At 39.8% G+C, this 20,296-nt stretch overlaps 1 protein-coding gene across 2 annotated transcripts in view; it reads right to left on the minus strand.

Annotated features, from left to right (window-relative positions):
* LOC121323357 (thrombospondin type-1 domain-containing protein 4-like) overlaps window positions 1–20,296 on the minus strand; it is a 71,766-nt gene that overhangs the window by 16,401 nt on the left and 35,069 nt on the right. The window contains exons 2-5 of one of the 2 annotated variants that reach the window (XM_041264387.1): window positions 16,648–16,852; window positions 14,368–14,489; window positions 12,695–12,800; window positions 11,466–11,705 (exon numbers count right to left, since the gene is read on the minus strand). In XM_041264387.1, the coding sequence (XP_041120321.1) occupies window positions 11,466–11,705; window positions 12,695–12,800; window positions 14,368–14,489; window positions 16,648–16,852 (673 nt within the window). Of the gene's footprint in view, window positions 1–11,465; window positions 11,706–12,694; window positions 12,801–14,313; window positions 14,490–16,647; window positions 16,853–20,296 lie in introns of both variants that reach the window. The other variant, XM_041264378.1, reaches the window with a different exon arrangement.

Here is a 20,296-nt window from a genome sequence, read left to right on the forward strand (position 1 = left end):
CAGCATGACTCGCCCCATTCGTCCCCTGCAGTGTGGTCCACAGAGTCCCCATTCTGGGGTAGGAGCAGGACTAAGAGCCCATGCTTCTCTGAATGCTCCTCTTCATCCTCTGGCTCGGGGGAGCTTACCCTCTCCTCCACCAAGGAAGAGGAACAGGAGCCAGTGTAGGCGGCATTCTGGTACTGGCCGGGTTGTGGGGCAAATGGAAAAACTTTTTGAAACTATGCACCAGCAGGAGTCCCTTTTGACGGACCTGCTGTGATGCCTTACCATTGTCAGTCTCCAAGGTTCAAGAACCATTGTCTGACCCACAGCCAGAGAGGGAATTAGATGGTCACTGGATAGTTTGTATAGGGTGCATGATGCAGATAAACTGGGCATTGCCCAGTTTCCGCCTGTTGAGGCTTCCATTACCTCTCTGGTGCAGATGCCTAATCTAGCATTGCTGCAAAAGGACATTTCATGTCCTAATAAACAATGCTGTGTCCCTGAAATTATTCTAAAAAAGGCCCATACGATCTCAGCATTTTGCGCACCTATTGGTAGATACAATAGGATACTAGTGGTTACCAGTCCATGCTGCTACAATTGCTGTCCTTGGACCATAGGCCCTTGTCTCTCCAGTTGGATAAGCTGTGTCTGGTCAACAACCACCTGATCCAGTTGTCTACGTACAATGTTGGCAGTGGATGCTCTCAAAAAGCACACAAATCTTCCAAGGAGTTGGCACGCCTCCTCCCCAAGCAGAAGCCCCCAGCCCATAAACCAACAAAGCATTGGCAAAACAGGCATCCTCTGCCGCAAAAGCAGATTCAGAATCCTGCAGCCCCTGCTGAGCTAATTCACAGAACTTTTTTCTAAGTGCGCAACGTGGAGGCCCGGCGTAGTAATCGGCCCCCTGCTCACAAGCAGCAGCCACAGCTGCGAGCTTCTATGAACCAGCAGCCCTAGAGATTTTCTGCCACAGGTCCAGGGCCCACCTGGATTATTGCCGATTATGCACCATGGACATTTGGGTGATTACTACCAGCAGGGCCGGGTACTCTCTGCAGTTTCGTTTTGGCCCCCCTCCCTTTCAGGGCATGATTGCAACAACAGTCATGAACCCTCAAGACACTGTATTAGTGTCTCAGGTAGCGGCCCTACTGTAGAAACAGGACATTTCAATTGTTCACCCTTTCAGAGAGAGAGAAGGGTTTTACTCCAGGTACTTGCTGGTGCCGAAACTGGATGGCGGCCTCAGACCGATCTTCAACCTCAGACAGCTCAATCCATACTTGAGAGTTCAAAGGTTCAAGATGTTGACAACACAGCAGCTGTTGCAGCCAGTAAGGTCAGGCAACTGGCTGCAACAGCAAAAGTACTTGCGGTTTGTCTTTTAAGGCACCATGTGTGAGTTCCTTGTACTGCCGTTTGGCCTCTCTCTAGTTCCTAGCCCTTTTTCAAACTGCATGAATGCTATATTGGCCCCTCTGAGACTAAAAGGCATCAGAGTGATCAATTACCTGGACAACTGCCTTATATGTGCCGTCGTCAAACACAACCACCAGAAATCAAAACAACCAACAGATTTGAGTCACTTCAGAATTGTGATGAACAGAACCAACAACAAGAGAATGAAAGGAACAACATCCAGGACCCTATTGACAGTGGTGACAAGACAGTAAAAAGAAGGGAGGTCATGATTGTTGGGGACTCCATATTGAGAAACACAGCAAGTTCAGTTCGCAGTTTGGACCCCCTTACTACAACAGTGTGCTGCCTTCCGGGAGCCTCGGTCAAGCACATCACTGAAAACGTGGACAGGCTCCTAGAACGAACAGGAGACGACCCGGTAGTAGTCGTCCACATCGGTACAAACAACATTGGAAGAGACAGACCAAAATCCCTGCAAAACAAATTCAGAGAGCTAGGAAGGAAATTAAAAGAGAAAACCAAAACTGTGGTATTTTCTGGTATACTACCCGCACCTTGCAAAGGACCATATGGACAGCTGGAAATAATTAATCAAAACGAATGGTTGAAGACGTGGTGCACACGGGAAGGCTTCACCTATCTTGATCATTGGACCACTTTCTACAACGAGGACTATCTGTATAGACGGGATGGACTGCATTTAAATAACAAGGGAACTAGTCTACTTGGAGAAAAGATCCTCGAGCAGGTTCGGAAGCATTTAAACTAGAAAGGAAGGGGGGAGAAATCAACAAAAAAAAACAGAAGGGAGACCGCATCAAAACAAGAACAACAACTCAGGTAAGACAACCATTAAATGTATTTATCTAAATGCTAGAAGTATCAGAAACAAAATTCTAGAACTTGAAGCTACTGCACTAACAGGTAACTATGATGTGATAGGTGTTACAGAAACGTGGTTATCTGAGAGTGATGGGGACGAATATAATATTTGTGGGTATACACTGTATAGGAAAGACAGGCAGGACAGACGAGGAGGAGGGGTAGCGCTATACATAAGAAACAGTCTTGAAGCCCAGGTGTTAAACCTGGACAAAGAAAATAAAACCGAATCAATATGGGTCAGAATAACAGACAAAAATTCAAAAGGCATAATAATAGGAGCATGCTATAGACCGCCAGATTCAGACGGTGAGCACAATAATCTGTTATACAATGACATTAGAAATGTGTGTAGCAAAGGAGAAGCCATACTAATGGGGGATTTCAACTTCCCCCATATAAAATGGGAAAACCCGGTGGGTAGCACGAAGGATGAAATAGAAATGGTGGAAATGACAAATGACTGCTTCCTAACACAATTTGTGAAGGCACCCACTAGAGGGGAGGCATGCCTTGATTTAGTCTTTTCAAATAACAAAGATAGAATAACTAAAACAGAGGTCAGAGAACCACTGGCAAACTCAGACCACAACATGGTCTCATTTGAAGTGTTTTTTAAATCCTCAAAAGTAAAGACTAAAGCTAAGGTTTACAATTTTAGAAAAGCAAACTATGAAGGCATGAAACAGAGACTAACAGAAGTAGATTGGAGTAAAATAGAGAAAACACCCACAGAAGAAGGATGGTTGTTCTTCAAAAATGTAGTACTAGAGGCGCAAAACAATTATATCCCTAAAGTAGACAAATCTAAATGTAAAACTAAATTGCCAAAATGGTTTAATAGATCAATTAAAAAAAATATTCAGCGAAAAAAGGCACTTTACAGAGCATTAAAAAAGGACCAAAAAGAAAGTACACAGAAAGAGTACACAGAACTGCAAATGCAAGTCAAAAAGGAAGTTAGAAAGGCCAAGAGAGAAATAGAAATGAACATTGCTAAGGGAGCTAAAACCAATTCCAAAATGTTTTTCCAATATTACAACAGCAAGAGAACATTCAAAGAGGAGATTAAATGTTTAAGAGATACAAATGGCAAAATCATAGAGGAAGAAAAAAAAATAGCAAATATGTTAAATGATTACTTTTCACAAGTTTTTACAAAGGAAGATACTGACAACATGCCCCACATGTCATCCAGTTCCTATCCAGTTTTAAATAACTTTAGCATAACTGAGGCAGAAGTGTTAAAGGGACTAGGAGCTCTTAAAATAAACAAATCCCCTGGGCCGGATGAGATCCTCCCAGTAGTACTCAAAGAAATGAAAGAAGTAATTTACAAACCGCTAACCAAGATCATGCAGCAGTCTCTTGACACAGGGGTGGTACCGACAGACTGGAAAATTGCAAACGTAATACCGATCCACAAAAAGGGAAACAAAACTGAACCAGGTAACTACAGACCAGTAAGCCTGACTTCTATTATATGCAAACTTATGGAAACTATAATAAGATCCAAAATGGAAAATTACCTATATGGTAACAGGGTACTGGGAGACAGTCAACATGGTTTTAGGAAAGGGAGATCGTGCCTAACTAACTTGCTTGATTTTTTTGAGGATGCAACATCGATAATGGATAATTGCAAAGCATATGACATGGTTTATTTAGATTTCCAGAAAGCTTTTGACAAAGTCCCGCACAAAAGATTAATTCTCAAACTGAACGCAGTTGGGATTCAAGGAAACACATGTACATGGATTAGGGAGTGGTTAACATGTAGAAAACAGAAAGTACTGATTAGAGGAAAAACCTCAGAATGGAGTGTGGTAACCAGCGGTGTACCACAGGGATCAGTATTAGGTCCTCTGCTATTCCTAATCTACATTAATGATTTAGATTCTGGTATAGTAAGCAAACTTGTTAAATTTGCAGACGACACAAAAGTAGGAGGAGTGGCAAACACTGTTGCAGCAGCAAAGGTCATTCAAAATGATCTAGACAAGATTCAGAACTGGGCAGATACATGGCAAATGACATTTAATAGAGAAAAGTGTAAGGTACTGCACGCAGGAAATAAAAATGTACATTATAAATATCATATGGGAGATATTGAAATTGGAGAAGGAATCTATGAAAAAGACCTAGGAGTTTTTGTTGACTCAGAAATGTCTTCATCTAGGCAATGTGGGGAAGCTATAAAAAAGGCTAACAAGATGCTCGGATACATTGTGAAAAGTGTTGAATTTAAATCAAGGGAAGTAATGTTAAAACTGTACAATGCACTTGTAAGACCTCATCTTGAATATTGTGTGCAGTTCTGGTCACCTCGCTATAAAAAAGATATTGCTGCTCTAGAAAGAGTGCAAAGAAGAGCGACCAGAATTATTCCGGGCTTAAAAGGCATGTCATATGCAGACAGGCTAAAAGAATTGAATCTGTTCAGTCTTGAACAAAGAAGACTACGTGGCGACCTAATTCAAGCATTCAAAATTCTAAAAGGTATTGACAGTGTCGACGCAAGGGACTTTTTCAGCCTGAAAAAAGAAACAAGGACCAGGGGTCACAAATGGAGTTTAGAAAAAGGGGCATTCAGAACAGAAAATAGGAGACACTTTTTTACACAGAGAATTGTGAGGGTCTGGAATCAACTCCCCAGTAATGTTGTTGAAGCTGACACCCTGGGATCCTTCAAGAAGCTGCTTGATGAGATTTTGGGATCAATAAGCTACTAACAACCAAACGAGCAAGATGGGCCGAATGGCCTCCTCTCGTTTGTAAACTTTCTTATGTTCTTATGTTCTTATGTTCTTATGAGTCACCAGCACAGTCAGTTCTGCACACGGTACTGGTCACCAAACACCTCCAATGGTTAGGCATCATGGTGAACCAGTTGAAAAGCCAGTTAACGTCCTCTCAAAGGCCTGTCTATCTTGACGTAAGTCTCAATTTCAGAAACATAATCGCCAATCTTTCAGACGATGGAATCCAGAGGTTAACTGTCTGCCTGGAGCTGTTTAAGCCCAATGCAGCAGTGATGGTACTGACCTTCCAGAGACTTCTGGGCCTGGTTAAACCATAAGGTCCAGCACCCTGTCTTAGAATGCCACCACTTACTCGCAGCGTCTCTTCTTGTATGGAGCCTCTCTTGTGGTGGAAACAACCAGACAAACAATCTGTGTTTGGGCACAGCTATGGGCTGTGTCACGAGGAGAGAGGTGGTGACTACAGATGCTTCCAACCTAGGTTGGGGCACTGTCTGGAATGGCTTGGGGGTACAGGAAGTGTTTTGGAGCTGTGGGCAGTTCATCTGGCCTTGCAGCATTTTTTCCGATAGATACAAGGGAGACATGTGTTGATCCATACAGACAACGCTACAGTGGCGGCTTACATCAACCACCAGTTGGGTCTCTGGTCTCTTGTTCTCAATCGTGTTGCCCGGGAGCTTTTGCTATGGGCTCATGATCACTTGCTTTCTGTAAAAACAATTCACCTGCCAGGGTGAGGAACTGGGCTGTGGACCTCCTCTCCAGGGGAGCCCCCCCATAGTTCAGAATGACAACTTCTCCCAGAGGTTGTGAGCCTCATCTGGGAGAGGCTTGGTTGCGCAGAGATAGATCTCTTTGCGACCCAGCAGTCCACACTAGTGGACAGCTCACATGCTCGGCATGGACGAGCTGGCCCACAGATGGTCCAGGATTCTGGTCTATGCTGCTGAGCCAGACACAGGGGACTCTGTGGTCTGGCCCCTGAGTTTATACATTTGAGCCGTCTTGGGTTATCTGACAAATTCATTGAAAAACTTCAGAATGCCAAAGCAGCGTCTACACGCTCCCAGTATGGCTAGAAGTGGGTGTGATGGCAAGGAGACTCAAAGACCAGAAACACTGCAGTTCAAGCACTCATGCAAATTTTATTTACATACAATTCATAACACAAAACAAAACAACTAACCACACTGCCTTCACCATCACAACACTATCTAAACTAACGCCCATGCTCACCCTATTTATACACCTGTGGCTGAAGCCTTAATTAATAATTTAATCCCTTATTCAATTCACAGCTCCAGTCACATCCCTGTGTCTTTTTGCAGGGAGGAATTTAACCCCTTCCCTGCCATCCAATGCTCCCCCCCCACACACACACACATCCATGCACACGCTTTCACAATGGGGTATATTCCTGCCGTGGTGTCAGTCGTGTGAACTGGACCTCCACGACTTGCCCCATGGCAGATATACTGCAATTTTTATAGGACCTTTTTGATAAATGGAAATCTCCCTCCACACTTAAGTGGCAATCTCAGCTTGCCATATTAAAATTGACTCAGTCTCCCCAGAACAGTTTTTGAAGGGTGCTCGGAGGTTAAGACCCTCTAGAATGAAACTTGTGGCTTAATGTAGTGCTGGAGGCACTTACAAAACCACCATTTGAGCCCCTACATTCAGCAGAGCTGAAACTCCTGTAATTAAACACATCTTGCCTGCCTGCTATTACCTCCGCTAAGTGAATAGGTGAAATGCAAGCATTCTCAACAGCGAAAATCTAATTTTTTTTTTTTTTTTTGCAGAAACTAGAACTAAGGTTACTCTCTGAACTGATCCTGCTTTTCTCCCTAAAAGCATTTCCATATTAACCAGTGAAATCAGACGCCTTCCATCCACCTCCCACTGGCATATTATGTTGACCACACCCAGAGTTGGTGGCAAACTGAGCAATTGTTTATTTGCTTCAGGTCTAAGTTCCACAGACAAGTCCTGTCTACACAAGGTCAAGGTGGATTGTAGACAGGTCAGGATTGCATACAATCTAGCCAGCCTGCCCCCAGCAGAAAAGGTCACCGGTCTCTCCATAAGATGCCTTGCATTCTTGTGGGCATTATTCCAGGGCGCATCTGTCACAGACATTTGCAACGCTGCAGTATGGGCCATGCCTCATACTTTTATCAGGTTCTACTGACTGAATGTCGTAGAACCCTGGTTTTGTGACCAGAGTGTTAAAAGCAGCCACTCATTCTGCTCTTTAACATATTTGTTATTAATGTTCCACTTTAAGTCCTGGGGTATACCCACATACCTCTTAGACTTCTAGTGTTATGCTGAGGTTACTCAGTGTAACCTTGCAGCATATACACTGCATGAGGGTCCTCCCTCACTGTACTGTTGACTAAAAACCATGAAAGAGTATTCATATATCGACCAGAATGCTAAAGGCAGTTATCTTCCTTTTTAGCACATCAGCCGGCGCTGCAAGTCCTTCACTTCACTAACCCTAACCCTAACCCTAACCCTATTCTATCCCACTAGGTAATGGTTACAATTCCTACTTGAAAGGGAACGTTAGTTTATTATCATAACCCTGGTTCCCTGAAATAGAAATGTAACCATTAACCTTCAAGGTCCCTGCGTTCACTCCGACGTAAAGAAAATGGCGCTGAGCCTTATGCGTCATGCGTATTTATCTCCTGGGGGTGGAACTGATGTCTGGAGCTCTTAAAGGAGCAGCTTTGATATATGGGCCCAGGTAGTTTGGGCTATAAGAGATTATATCCCTCAGGTAACCGTTATAATTTTATTAGAGGGAACCAGAGTTATGATAATCACCTAACGTTAAGAGGTTTCTCACATACCTCAGCACAAAATTCTTGTTCAACTCCAAAGAATCATGTTACAGTCCAACTGAAGGCTCTACACAATACAATTCATATTCCCTGCCGTGCAAAATAAGAAATCATGATTCACTGAAGGTCACACTGAGGCTATTAAATAATTGGTGTGCAAAAAGTAGACAAGAGGTAGAAGAATTCTGCAACCTGAGAGAGGGAACTATCACAGTTGAACTATACTAGGCAAATTTATGTAGATCGAAACTTAGGATAACTGTCAATGTTACATGTATGTAAAGTACCCGCTTTAACAAATCACTACTGTTCAGAACTACAATGGCTGAGTAACCATGCAACTTAAAACTACAATTACACACATTTTAAAAATGTGGCATGCACAGAATGAAATGCAATTAAAAAAAGTTTACCTTGAGCTGCAAATTCGCTTGAAATAGTTTGGATAACCCCAGGGGGGCTTTAAAAGAGCTCAGAGTTTACAATGTGAATATAACATTACACTCATCTGATACCTGAGGCAGACAGAATTAAGGTCAGTAAAATAATCCCTGTTAGATACAAGAGTTTGTGATTTTATAAAAGAACAGAGCATTCTTGCTCACCACCTTCACAAAACATCAACTGCTGTATAACTTCTATTTTAATGAACAGATTGTAATAATATGGCAAAGTTTGCACTGAAAGTCGTTCATAGCGGCTGTCTGCTGGAGTGATGATCGTCCAGCTCAGTATCCACAATGTCCCTGCTGCTAACCAGTCTTGTCTAATCGAACACCTCTTCACGGGTACCATTAACATGTTTCAGTTCTTACCAGTACCGTGCACATTGTCACTATACAGCAATCCAATCAACATAAACAATCTTGTTTTTGGTGTAATTTGTACATGTTATTGTTTCATATTGCAAGCCAAGTATTTTCTCTGCTTGCTGGGATCCAAGATATAAAATACAAAGGAGCCATTGTTGTATTAATAGGTCACCGATCTGTCAAGTGTTTTGAACTGTGAAATTATTCAAACATATAGGATAGCTACTTGGCAAAACATGAGCAGGTGCATTGTTTGGAATTTCTTTGGTGCAGTTTCAACTACTTGAAAACATACTCTTGTAAGTCAGTGTTCGTGTGTAAGCACTGTGGAGCCTCTGTCATTGTGATTTTGTGATCTGGAATCACATAGTGTGATGTATCGTTTGGCAGCATATCTGTTATACGCTCAGACTTGTCATATAAAGAAGATGCACCCTCAGGGTGCTGTGTTAACTTTTTGACCTTGATCATAGAGACAGAAACAAAAGGCCTTTTAGTGCAGGTGCAGAAAACATACAAGTTACCAGGACCCACATGATGTGAGCAATTTATATATTCATTTCACTAGAACAAAAAGGGGGAAGATCATTGCTTTGATCTTAATTACATAGCTGCTGCTGTCTATGAATACTTTCACGTTGTTAATAGAATACAATTTGAAGAAGGGAGTCAGTTGCTTATAGTTCTGGTAACATTTCTACAGGATTTATTTTTTAATTTTTCAGATTTAGTAGGGAGATAGATAAAAATGAATACAGTCAAAATATTTATATTTCAGTGACATAGATTAAAGATTAAGTAGACTGAAATTTAATTTTCTTACTTTTTATTATTATTACTGTCTCCTTCCTTTTTATGGCATTTGGAGTAATTTTTATTGAAATTAATACTGTTTGCACCACATCCTTACTTGAATTCAACTAAAGACACTGGGAAGAGAAGTTAGAGTCTATAACAATTGTTTAAAAAGATAACTTCTGTTTCATATATTCCATACCTTAAAAATTATTTTGTGTTTCCAATCACAAAATATGTTATTAAAGTCCATAAGGATTTTCACCAAAATCAAATTAATGCTGTTTATACACAATGTAATGTTTCACTAAAACCTGAATAGAATTCATTCAGCTAGTTTAGAGCAATCATGGCATGATTTCCATTACTTGACAGTAGATGTTAAACTTCATGCTGATTTGAACTCGGCTCTCACCAATATAAGCACCAACTAAGACGTAGCTTTGCAGTAAACTAATGTGATCCATCTGCATCTCCATCCATTTACGTATATCTCTGGGGTCTTCAAGTAGGCACTTTCCATCCTCGGTGTTTCGTCGACTAGCCCACTACACCTCAAGAGGGCTCAACAGTGATTCTGGCATCCCAGCATCACCCCCCTCCATCCCCCACTCAGCTCAGCCTAGCTTACTTACCCGTACATCAGCGTTCCTTTCTTTCTATTGTGCTTGAGATCCCCATCCAGAATCTTTCCGTCTCAATCACAGCCAGTTGCTGTTCCTTTCTGCTACTATATTTGGTCCCCAGTAAGCCATCTTTCATATCAAATTCTCTCCAATATCTACCCAGAACAATTAATTGTATATGAATATTAAATCAGGAGCCCTAGAGTTGTTGTTTTTATGTGGGGTTTTTTGTCATAAAAAGGTATGTTTTTATGAGAGAATGAAAAATAAGACAGTCTATAAAATGCTTATAAATAAATTAAATTAAAGATTTTTACCAAAAAAGAAGATTATTTAATCAATAATGAATGACAGGCAGGGCATTTCCTGACTGCTAATGCCCCGGCTGGAAGAGTTGAAGGCCCGATGAATAACCAATAAAATTCAAGTAAGCTGAACTTTTACTGGCAGTTTCAAAATACCCTGATTAGCACTAGTCATGGAGGGTTACCTCTGAAACCATTTTACTGTCTACATAGTTTAAAGTCTGTTTTTTTATTCTTGAGAACCTTAACAGCTTTAACCCACTAGGCAGAAGATGTGGTTTTTGGTAATTAAAACTAGGTTTTTTTTTTAGTTCATCAGGTCAAAAGCTGCATCTAGGAGCAACCAAATCTAAACATATTCATCAATGTTGTTATTTTGTAATATCCAAGAACAAATTACAGCCAAGTATAAACTTATGCCCCTTTCACACTAGCACTCCTACCCGGATCCCGACCCGGATTCTGGATACCTGAGTCTGAATGCCACGTAATGTGAAACCAAGTACCTGGGTCATACCCGGGTTGACCCAGGACAAGCAAGGCAAAATTCAGGATGGTCGTTTGTAAGCCACCAAAATAACAAACAGCCACGCCTGCAATATTTTGCAATATTTTCGCCTTTTTTCTCTAATTAACGTTTGGGAAGACAATTCAATCCAGATAAGCTTTGAAGCGCCCGTAACAAGCTGCTTCCGGGGCATTGATATGCGCATTGTTTTATTTGCTTCTGTCACCCAGGTCAACCCTGCTTCTTTAACCCTCCTATTAGGTTTCGGGTCTATTGACTCAACTCTAGTCTCCAATTAGCTTAAATTCTATTTTTATTTTCTTTTTCTTCATTTAAGTTGGGGTCATGAACTCATACACAGAAAACAGAACCTTTGACAAGCAGTGTGAAATCGTGTAGCCGACCCGCATGACACCAGGTCGCTACCCGGGTACGGTCCAACCTGGGTAGAGCATGCCAGTGTGAAAGGAGCTTAGATGAGAGACTGAAGCTGCCTTTTACCTTTCCCACAAGTAGCACTGCATTCAGTCATTCCAGCATGCTTCCAGTTGTACACGGTTTGTCTTTCCCTTCTTTCTTCCCTGGGGTACAATTGATATGGTTCAGTAGTGGGTGCAGCCTGATCTGGAAGGAACTGGTTTGTGTGGACACCGTTTACAAAGTTCTCCCCATTGGCATCAGGTAAGATGTAGCCTTGTCCAGTCTCAGTATAGACTCCTAGTTGGCTGCTCAGAGCTTTACCTTTGTTCAAATGATAAGAGAAATAAAATAAATGTAAAAACAACATAAATTAAAAAAAAAAAAAATTAGAAATGGGAGTACTTCCTGCAGCCACAAAAAAAAAAATACATTTCCTGCAGCCTCGTCTAAGGGGTATGTCATATGATCTTGAATGGTTTGTATACATGATGTGAAATGTTCAGTGCCATGCTCAGTAGCACTTTTAGTATGCAATATACTGCTCCAAATATGAAGTGACTACTTCATGTGTTTAAATTAATTTCCTCTTCAGAGAAATGAGCAACTATGTAGTGCTAGATAATACTGCACAGTCCATAGACAGATAGAAAGAGGCTCGTGAAACGGGTACCTCAGTATTTGTTAGAATAAGGATGATTGGGCTGATATTCCATGCTAAAACATTATAGAATATAAAAATGAGATTATCTTGGAGAAAACATGCCCCGTGAAAGCATTAATCATCAGCATCTGGATGGTATCAATGAAATGAAATTGCTGGCAGACTGTATCCTATTCTATGGTGTTAACAGTTAGGCATCAGCATGGTATCAGTCCAGTGTGGAGTTTGCTACACAATACGTAGCTGTAATGGAATTCCACCTGTGCAGCTCACAGTTTGCCAAGCTTTTGTCAGCGACAGAATCCCCACTGGCGGTTGGGGTAGTAAACATTAAAAAAGATTTACTGTCAGCCTTTATTATTCTCTTGGTAACAATTTCAGCAGTCTGGGTGGCCTTTTGCTGGCTAGAAGTACATATTAAAAACCCAAAATAATTCTGAAAGTATTCTGTCTTCTGCATTTCAGGACAAATTTGGATTTAACAACTTTTAACACTTTCCCTAGAAACTTTAAACAACCTATGTAGTGTCCTGCTTAGTGATACTGAAAAAGGAAAGTAAAATGAATTGAGCAAATATAATGTGGGTGTGAATAAAAAAAAAAAAAAAAAAAAAAAGACCAAAAAAACAGTTATATTAGAAATAGTTACCTAGTGGTTGAATGTCTGAATTTGGAATAGGTTGTATGCTGAACGCATTATCCCTCGGTAAAATATACTCATAATGCACGCTCGGGCGAGGCTGCTGGTATATGACCTAAAGGTGAAAAGAAAACCCATTATATACATTGCCATTTTAAAAGTTCCTTTGCACAATTTGAAAAAAGAAATTAAAAAAATTATATAAAGTATATATATAATATATAAGGTAATCTCCTTGTTGCGTTGCATGCAGACCCAATATATTAGCAAAATAGTACGTGTGTACTATTCATCATGTTTCCTTTCTAACTCACTGCTAGCCGTAAGACAGTGACCTCTTGCAGAAATGACTGCCCACACTGATAAGCAGTGTGTATGTGTGTGTGTGTTTGTGGATGGCATATCAAATGTTGTTAATCCCCTTCCATATCCAACTGCGGTGGGACCAGAATAAGGGTGTATGTTTAAAAAGTCACATGAATGAATCTTGTTTTAAATACCATTATACACAGCTGTAGCAATTATTATTGTCACACAATTACTGTTTTGACATTCAGCTTTTATTAGGGAGCTTCCCTTGTTTAGAGAGAGAATTTTGGTAGGATCTCTGTTCAATAATAAACTAATGTTGCTGAAGAGGTTGATCATGGTGGATAAACGTTTATGGCGGACATGCGACGGATTATTGTATATACAGATACATTATGCAATTAACATAACAAGCTTCACAGGAATGAGCCTACAGAGATACTGAAAACTGATGAACTAGACCCTCCTATACTCTTATCCTATACTGCAATATAAAACAGCAGCTCTTACCAGCTGCACATTGTTGTAGCAGTCTAGTTAGTCAAGTCAGGAGTATACAGTCTGTACAGAACATGCTTGTTTACAGCATTCAGCGCAAAGCACCGCAATAACTGAAAAGAGGACAGACTGTAGCAAAGCAGGGAGGGGGTTAAAATCCTCTCTGCCAAATATGTGCAAATGCATGTGTTAAATTGTTTAATTTTATTGTTAATTGTTAAATTATCACCTGCACCTGGTAGTTATTGTAAATTAAAGTCAGGTGCAGAGTGTAAAAGAGAGACAGACGGTCTGTTCTGGACTGCTGAGTAGAAGGATGCAGGAAAGTGTACCCTGCTGCCCAACAGTCAAACAAAAGTCAAACGATTGTGTGTTACTGAGCTACAGTTTGTTAATGGGTAAACAGCTTAGCTGTCCTGTTTAGTTAGTCTGTTCCTGAATGTTTAGTTAGTGCTCGAGTAGAGCTAGATGTTTATTTTTTTGTATCATTAAAAGTGAGTGTAAAAAGCTCTAAAACCTCAAGTCTGTGTCAGATCTATGTTTCTATAGGGGCAAACAAACATGAGTGAAAGTGTAAATTTGGCTGAATATCGCTATAGAACAGAGAAGGCTGTTATATTTTTTAGATTGGACCCTAGGAAGCATGAGTGGTCCTGAAAACTAAATTTTTTGTGTTGTGAATTATTTTTAATACTAAATATTTTCTCATATTTTCACAGGTGGCTACATTGTATGACATCCAATAATCAATACCTGAGTTGGTGTAATTACAAAACTCAATACAGTTCACATGTTAATAATGCCTGATGGTGGTATCTTACATAAACATATAATACTTCACTAGTTGGTCCCTCGGCAATAATGGACTCCCCTACTTTACTGCTGATCTCGTTGGGCCTTCTGTATGTCACTGTTGTTCCTGCTGCAGTGTAAATGCCTGGTCTATCAATGGCCCAGTTTCCATTGATGATTGGTTCGCCATGGTGATTTCTCAATGCTGTATATGACAAGAAAAAAACTATATATATATATATATATATATATACACACACACACACACACACACACACACACACACACACACACACACACACACACACACACACACACACGCAACCAGTCAAAAGTTTTAGAACACCTCCATTTTTCCAGTTGTTATTGAAATTTACGCAGTTTAATGTCTCAATGTACTCTGAAATTAAAGCATAGAACAAATAAACAATTGGAGATAAAAAAAGAAATCATGGAATCGTTTGTTTAACAAAATTTTATCTAAATTTTTTACTCATCAAAGTAGCCACCTTTTGCAGATACAACAGCCGAACACACTCGTGGCATTCTTTCTACAATGGAAATCAAATATTGTTCGGAAAGTTCTTCCCAACACTGTTGCAGAAGTTCCCACAAATGTGTTGCACTTGTAGGTTGCTTTGCTTTTACCATTCTGTCCAGTTCATCCCAAGCCAGCTCAATGGGGTTTAAGTCTGGAGACTGTGCTGGCCATTCCATGATTTGAAGCCTACTGTCTTGTTCTTTTCTTCCAAGGTAGTTCTGACATAGCCTGGAGGTATGTTTTGGGTCATTATCTTGCTGTAGGATGAACCCCTGACCAACTAGGTGTACACCAGAGGGTATTGCATGGCGAAGCAAAATGCTGTGGTAGCCGTTTTTGTTCAGGGTCCCACTCACTCTGTGCAAGTCACCGACTCTGGATCCAGCAAAAGAGCCCCAGACAATCACGCTTCCTCATCCATGTTTGACAGTTGGTGTCACACACTGAGGAACTATCCTTTTGCCTACCTGACTGCGTACAAAAACCCTGCGTGATGAACCAAAAATTTCAAATTTTGATTCGACCTTCTTCCAGTCTTCAGTAGTCCACTGGCAGTGCTTCATGGCCCAGGCAAGCCTCTTTTTCTTATTTTGCCATCTTAGCAATGGCTTTCTTACTGCCACTCGACCTGTCAAACCTGCAGCTCGAAGTCTTCTCTTCACAGTTGAAACTGAGACTTGCTTACTTCGACCAGTGTTAATCTGTGCTTGAAGCTGTTGTCTTGTGAGCCACCTATCACACAAGCTGTTGACTCTCAGAATCTTGTCTTCTGATTCTGTTGTGGCTTTGAGTCTGCCAGACCTCTTCCTGTCAGAGTTTCCTCCGGTTTCCAAGTGCCTTTTAATGGTGTAGGAAACGATACTCCCTGACACCTTGGCTTTCTTTGCAATTTCTCTAAAGGAAAGACCTACACTTTTAAGGGTTATAATGGTCTGTCTGTCTTCCTTTGTTAATTGCCTTTTTCTCGCCATTATGATAGCAATATGCTACTTATTGCAGTACAATACTGTCCAAATAATGCTTAAAAGGGTGTAGTAACACAGTCTGTTCCAACACTGCTTTTATACAGACAGAGGGTTTGTAAGTAATCAACAAAAGGTGGGACACCTGTAGGAATTGTTAGCATCAACTTTCAAGGCTTAGTAAACTTCCATTGCTGCAGAACAGCTGTAAGTTGTTAACCCATTACTTGAAAAAGGCCTTTTTGTATAACTCTGAAATGTACATTATTTTTCAGTTTTTGGTAACCTAACTTTTTTTTTTTAACCTCTGGCAGTTTACCGCTTACCTTTGTACCATTTCACGTTAGTCACTGTACTTGAACTTTATTTTAAACTTGAAATAAACTGGAAAATGGGGGTTTTCTAAAACTTTTGACAGTAAAGATATATATATATATATATATATAAAAGATCTTAGAATCCTTTGAACTTACAACTAAAAAACAGGCAAGTGTAGCACTGGTTATGAGCTACAGTTCCAGTATTCAAGACCTAGGGTTTTTGTCAAAACTAAATTTATTCATTTACTCAATATTATTATTTTCATAACTGTAAATCTGTTTTGCTTTTGCAGTTTAACTTGTATGTTCCTTTGTGTTGTTAAGAGTACTACATTAAAAACAATAATTTTTATTAATGAAGACTATAATTGCTAGTGTGCATACAAGGTTTCTCTCTGTTTTAATTAAGAACCCCAGTCAATAAAAAAAGTAAAGAGAAGTAGCAACTGATAGCTACAGTAAAGGTGGTACAGATTAAAAAAATGTACATTTTAGCACTCGTATTCGTGTTATTAGATTCTATTTTTAAAAAATACATACCAAGGTAATTTCTACTTTTAACCATCTCTGTTATGTTGATTTTTGTTGCTCCTTTGGGAATTTCAATAATTTTGTGATACCCAACTGACAGAATTGAATGTTTGAAAGTCCCTGTTATTACTTCACAGGCTGAGTTGTCACCACCACAAACTCCACATTTGTCCATGAAGGTTTTGGATACCAGTAAGTCATCACATCCAACATCCTTCAAAAAAGAAAAACAAGTCAGCCATGAGTATTCTGTCAGAAACAGGATTTTATTTAGGAATTTAATGAACACACACCAGGTAATCGTGGATGTAGTTGCCTGTAATTAATGACTGTCAGGGTGTTGACACAGAAATGGAAGTGGCTTTTAATATAAATTGCTGTTATGCCTTGCCAGTTAGTGTTACTGTGGACAGGGACTTTTACTATAAGAAAGTCTGTTTACATTACCCCTGCAAACTCATTGTCTTGTCATCACACATACAGTATGACAAATACACTTTGTTTTGTGGTTATCCCTGCTATCAAAACCAATAGACAGGAAACCAGTCGGGCTGATTACTGATTTATTTTTTTTAGCATCATGTTACAGGGAGAGGCTCAGACACAGAAAGCTACAGTGTTAATGCGCTAATGCACTCTTTAAACAAATAAACAAAAACAACATGCTACAAACACTAAACAAAACACATTTAACAAAACAAAAGACACAAAGGTTCACAAAAACTATTGAACGTGAACAACCAGACATCACAGCACAGAAAACGAAACACAGACCTCCATCTCTACCACCAACATCAATTCTAATCATCCCTCTAACACCCGTGAACACATATTTTATACACCTGTGGCTTATAGACGTGGGAATATGGCAACTGTCGGCCTCAGCCACATTCCCGTGTGCTTCCTGCCAACCTAATATTCCCCTCACAACACACACCCGTACACCGGCAAGGCCTTCACCCTGCCACACTGCCACAGTTGCATATAATCTTTATTGAAAACTGCAGTGCAATGGTTGTTAGAAAAAAAGGCTCCATATCCAATAAAAAAAAAGAAAACAAGCTAAGTTTTCCTCTCCTTGGCACTAACACTAAAAGGAAAAATGTACTTTTTGACTGGAAGACTGGTACATTAGCCAACTCTCCCATTTCGTTAAAGTAATTATTTTTTTAAAAGACAGTTCCAAGGATACAGAAATGTATACCAAACACACATGCATTTTAAGTCACTAAATGGCCCCTAATTTATAATGGCTTTGACTCATACAACCAGTGCAGATTGTTTATGCTGAAACCACAGAGGGTTCGATTTGGTACTCAGTGGAAACAGCCAGTACGGAGTTCTATACTTATCAATACCTGCATAGTTGTGTACTCTGCCCTCTGACATGTATTGGGATAGATGAATACACACACATATATTTAACTTTTTGCATATGCTGTAAATTTCCTAGCCTTTGTGACAGAGGTTGATGGGCTACTAGATCCTCCTCTCATATAAATTTGGGCTCCTCTAAATATAAATAGTATTTAACTATTGTAAACAAAAGGGAAGAAAACATGTATTTTGTAATGTATTTACTGAAGCATCTCACTCAGACATTTGCGTATTTAGAAACGTATACATAGAAGTATACTAGCCCTTTATTGTTGGCATAGGTAGGCTAATATAACAATTGCATATCGAATGAAACCTGCTAAATAATGTTAGGGTAACATATTGAATTACATACTGCTTTGTAGTTTTTCATATACTTAATAAAAAACTCACAAAAATTGAAACATTTCTAAATCTAACATGAAATACTGTACTACTATTATGGTTTCTGGTAGATTTTTGTAGTTTCTTTGATTATATAATGTTAAATAAAAGATCTAAATTATGTTCATATAGTTTTTTTTTTTTTTTAATTATGTCTTAATCCTAAAATTCTAAAACTAGGTCATTGTAGCTCGCTGTTTAGTTTAATGATAAGTTGTTTGTCTTTGAACCGTATGGTTTGCGGTTCTCGTCCAGCCCTTGCCTTTCCATTCAATTCAAAGGGCTTATATACCAATTCATTACAAGATCCGTTGTGTGGAGTTGGGATTATGAATTTGAGTGACACTAGATATGCTCATAAGACAAGTAATACGCCTGAAGAACAAATAAAAGATGAAGCCATTAAGCAAAGGAAGCAGACAAACTAATGGCAGTGGATATAATCTTTACAATGGATCTCCACACATTGCTTCTCTGCCCAATGCTTGAGGCATCATCTTTCTACTATAAAACAAAGTATTCAGTGCATACTATTACAATATGTCATCTTAATACCGAAGACACAATCTGCAATGTTTTGCAGGAAGGAGCATTATCTGGTAGCGAGTTTCCTTCCTGTGTTACTGACTTCCTAGCTGAACGGTGAATACAATAATTACATTCTTGGGAGTGATGGTCGTGGGTACTAACACTGTAACAGCAACAGCTGGCTCCATTTTGCCACAACAAAGAACTAAACTGTCACTCAGAAATACCTTGAGTGTGGGACACACATAAATGGAATAAGACTCAGTTTACAGTGTACTGTAATTGAGAAGAAATTGGCAGATATGAAGTCATGTGTGAAACCTACACTTTACATAGTTTAATATGAGCATCCAGCTGCAAGCTTAGCGTGAACAGAGATATATGCATTTAACAAAAAGGAAGAGACAAACAGCACAATGGCAAATTATATTGATAATATAGACGCATTTAATAGTGCAGTGGAAGATTGGCCATCATGCATAGAAAGGCTAGAGCAGTACTGTGCAGTAAATTACATTAAAAGATGAAAAGAAAGGACCGGCGCTATTGAGTTTGATGGGAGGCAAAACTTACAGTGTGCTACCCAGCCTCATAGCTCCAGATAAGCCTGCTAAAAAAACCTCTACAGAATTGGGAGCCATTCTTCATAATCATTTTGCACCTAAACCACTGGTAATTGCAGAACGGTTTAAATTCTATAAAAGAAACCAACAGGATGGAGAGTCCACAGCAACATATGTTGCAGAATTAAAAATACTATCGGAGGACTGTCAGTTTGGTGATGTGTTATCGGATTCTTTGTATGGGCATCAGGAAAGAAGCCATTCAAAAGCGCCTGCAAACAAGCTGATCTAACCTTTAAAAGGGCAGTTGAAATCGCTGTTTCAATGGAAACGGCAGCACGCGACACTTTTGAGCTTCAAGCTACTCACCACACAGAAGTATCAGCACATAAATGGCATGTTACACCAAAAAGTAAATTCAAGCCTGCAGTGTTTAACAATTGCTGTCACTGTGGAAAAACAGGTCTGTGGCAGAGCACAGCTCTGCTCTTTAGAAATTGGCAGGGATGGGGTTAAATTCCCCTACCTGCCTTGGTTCAGGTGGCTGGGGTTGATTAGATGATTAGTTTAATTAACGATCAATCAGTGCCCAGCCACCTGACATAAAAGGAGGCCTCTGCTTTTCATTTAGGAAGAGAGAGCTGAGGAAGCAGGTTGGTGGTTTTTTGATCTGTGATTTTTTGAACTTTGATAAATCCAGTGAAGGCATTGCCCAGCCTGGACATTATTATTTTTGTTAGTTTAGCTTTTTGTCTTTCTTTGTGTGTTTAAAATTGCTTTGTTTTGGCCATTGTGCCCTTTTTTTT

Source organism: Polyodon spathula, chromosome 1 (assembly GCF_017654505.1).
Source record: "Polyodon spathula isolate WHYD16114869_AA chromosome 1, ASM1765450v1, whole genome shotgun sequence".
NCBI lineage: Eukaryota > Metazoa > Chordata > Actinopteri > Acipenseriformes > Polyodontidae > Polyodon > Polyodon spathula.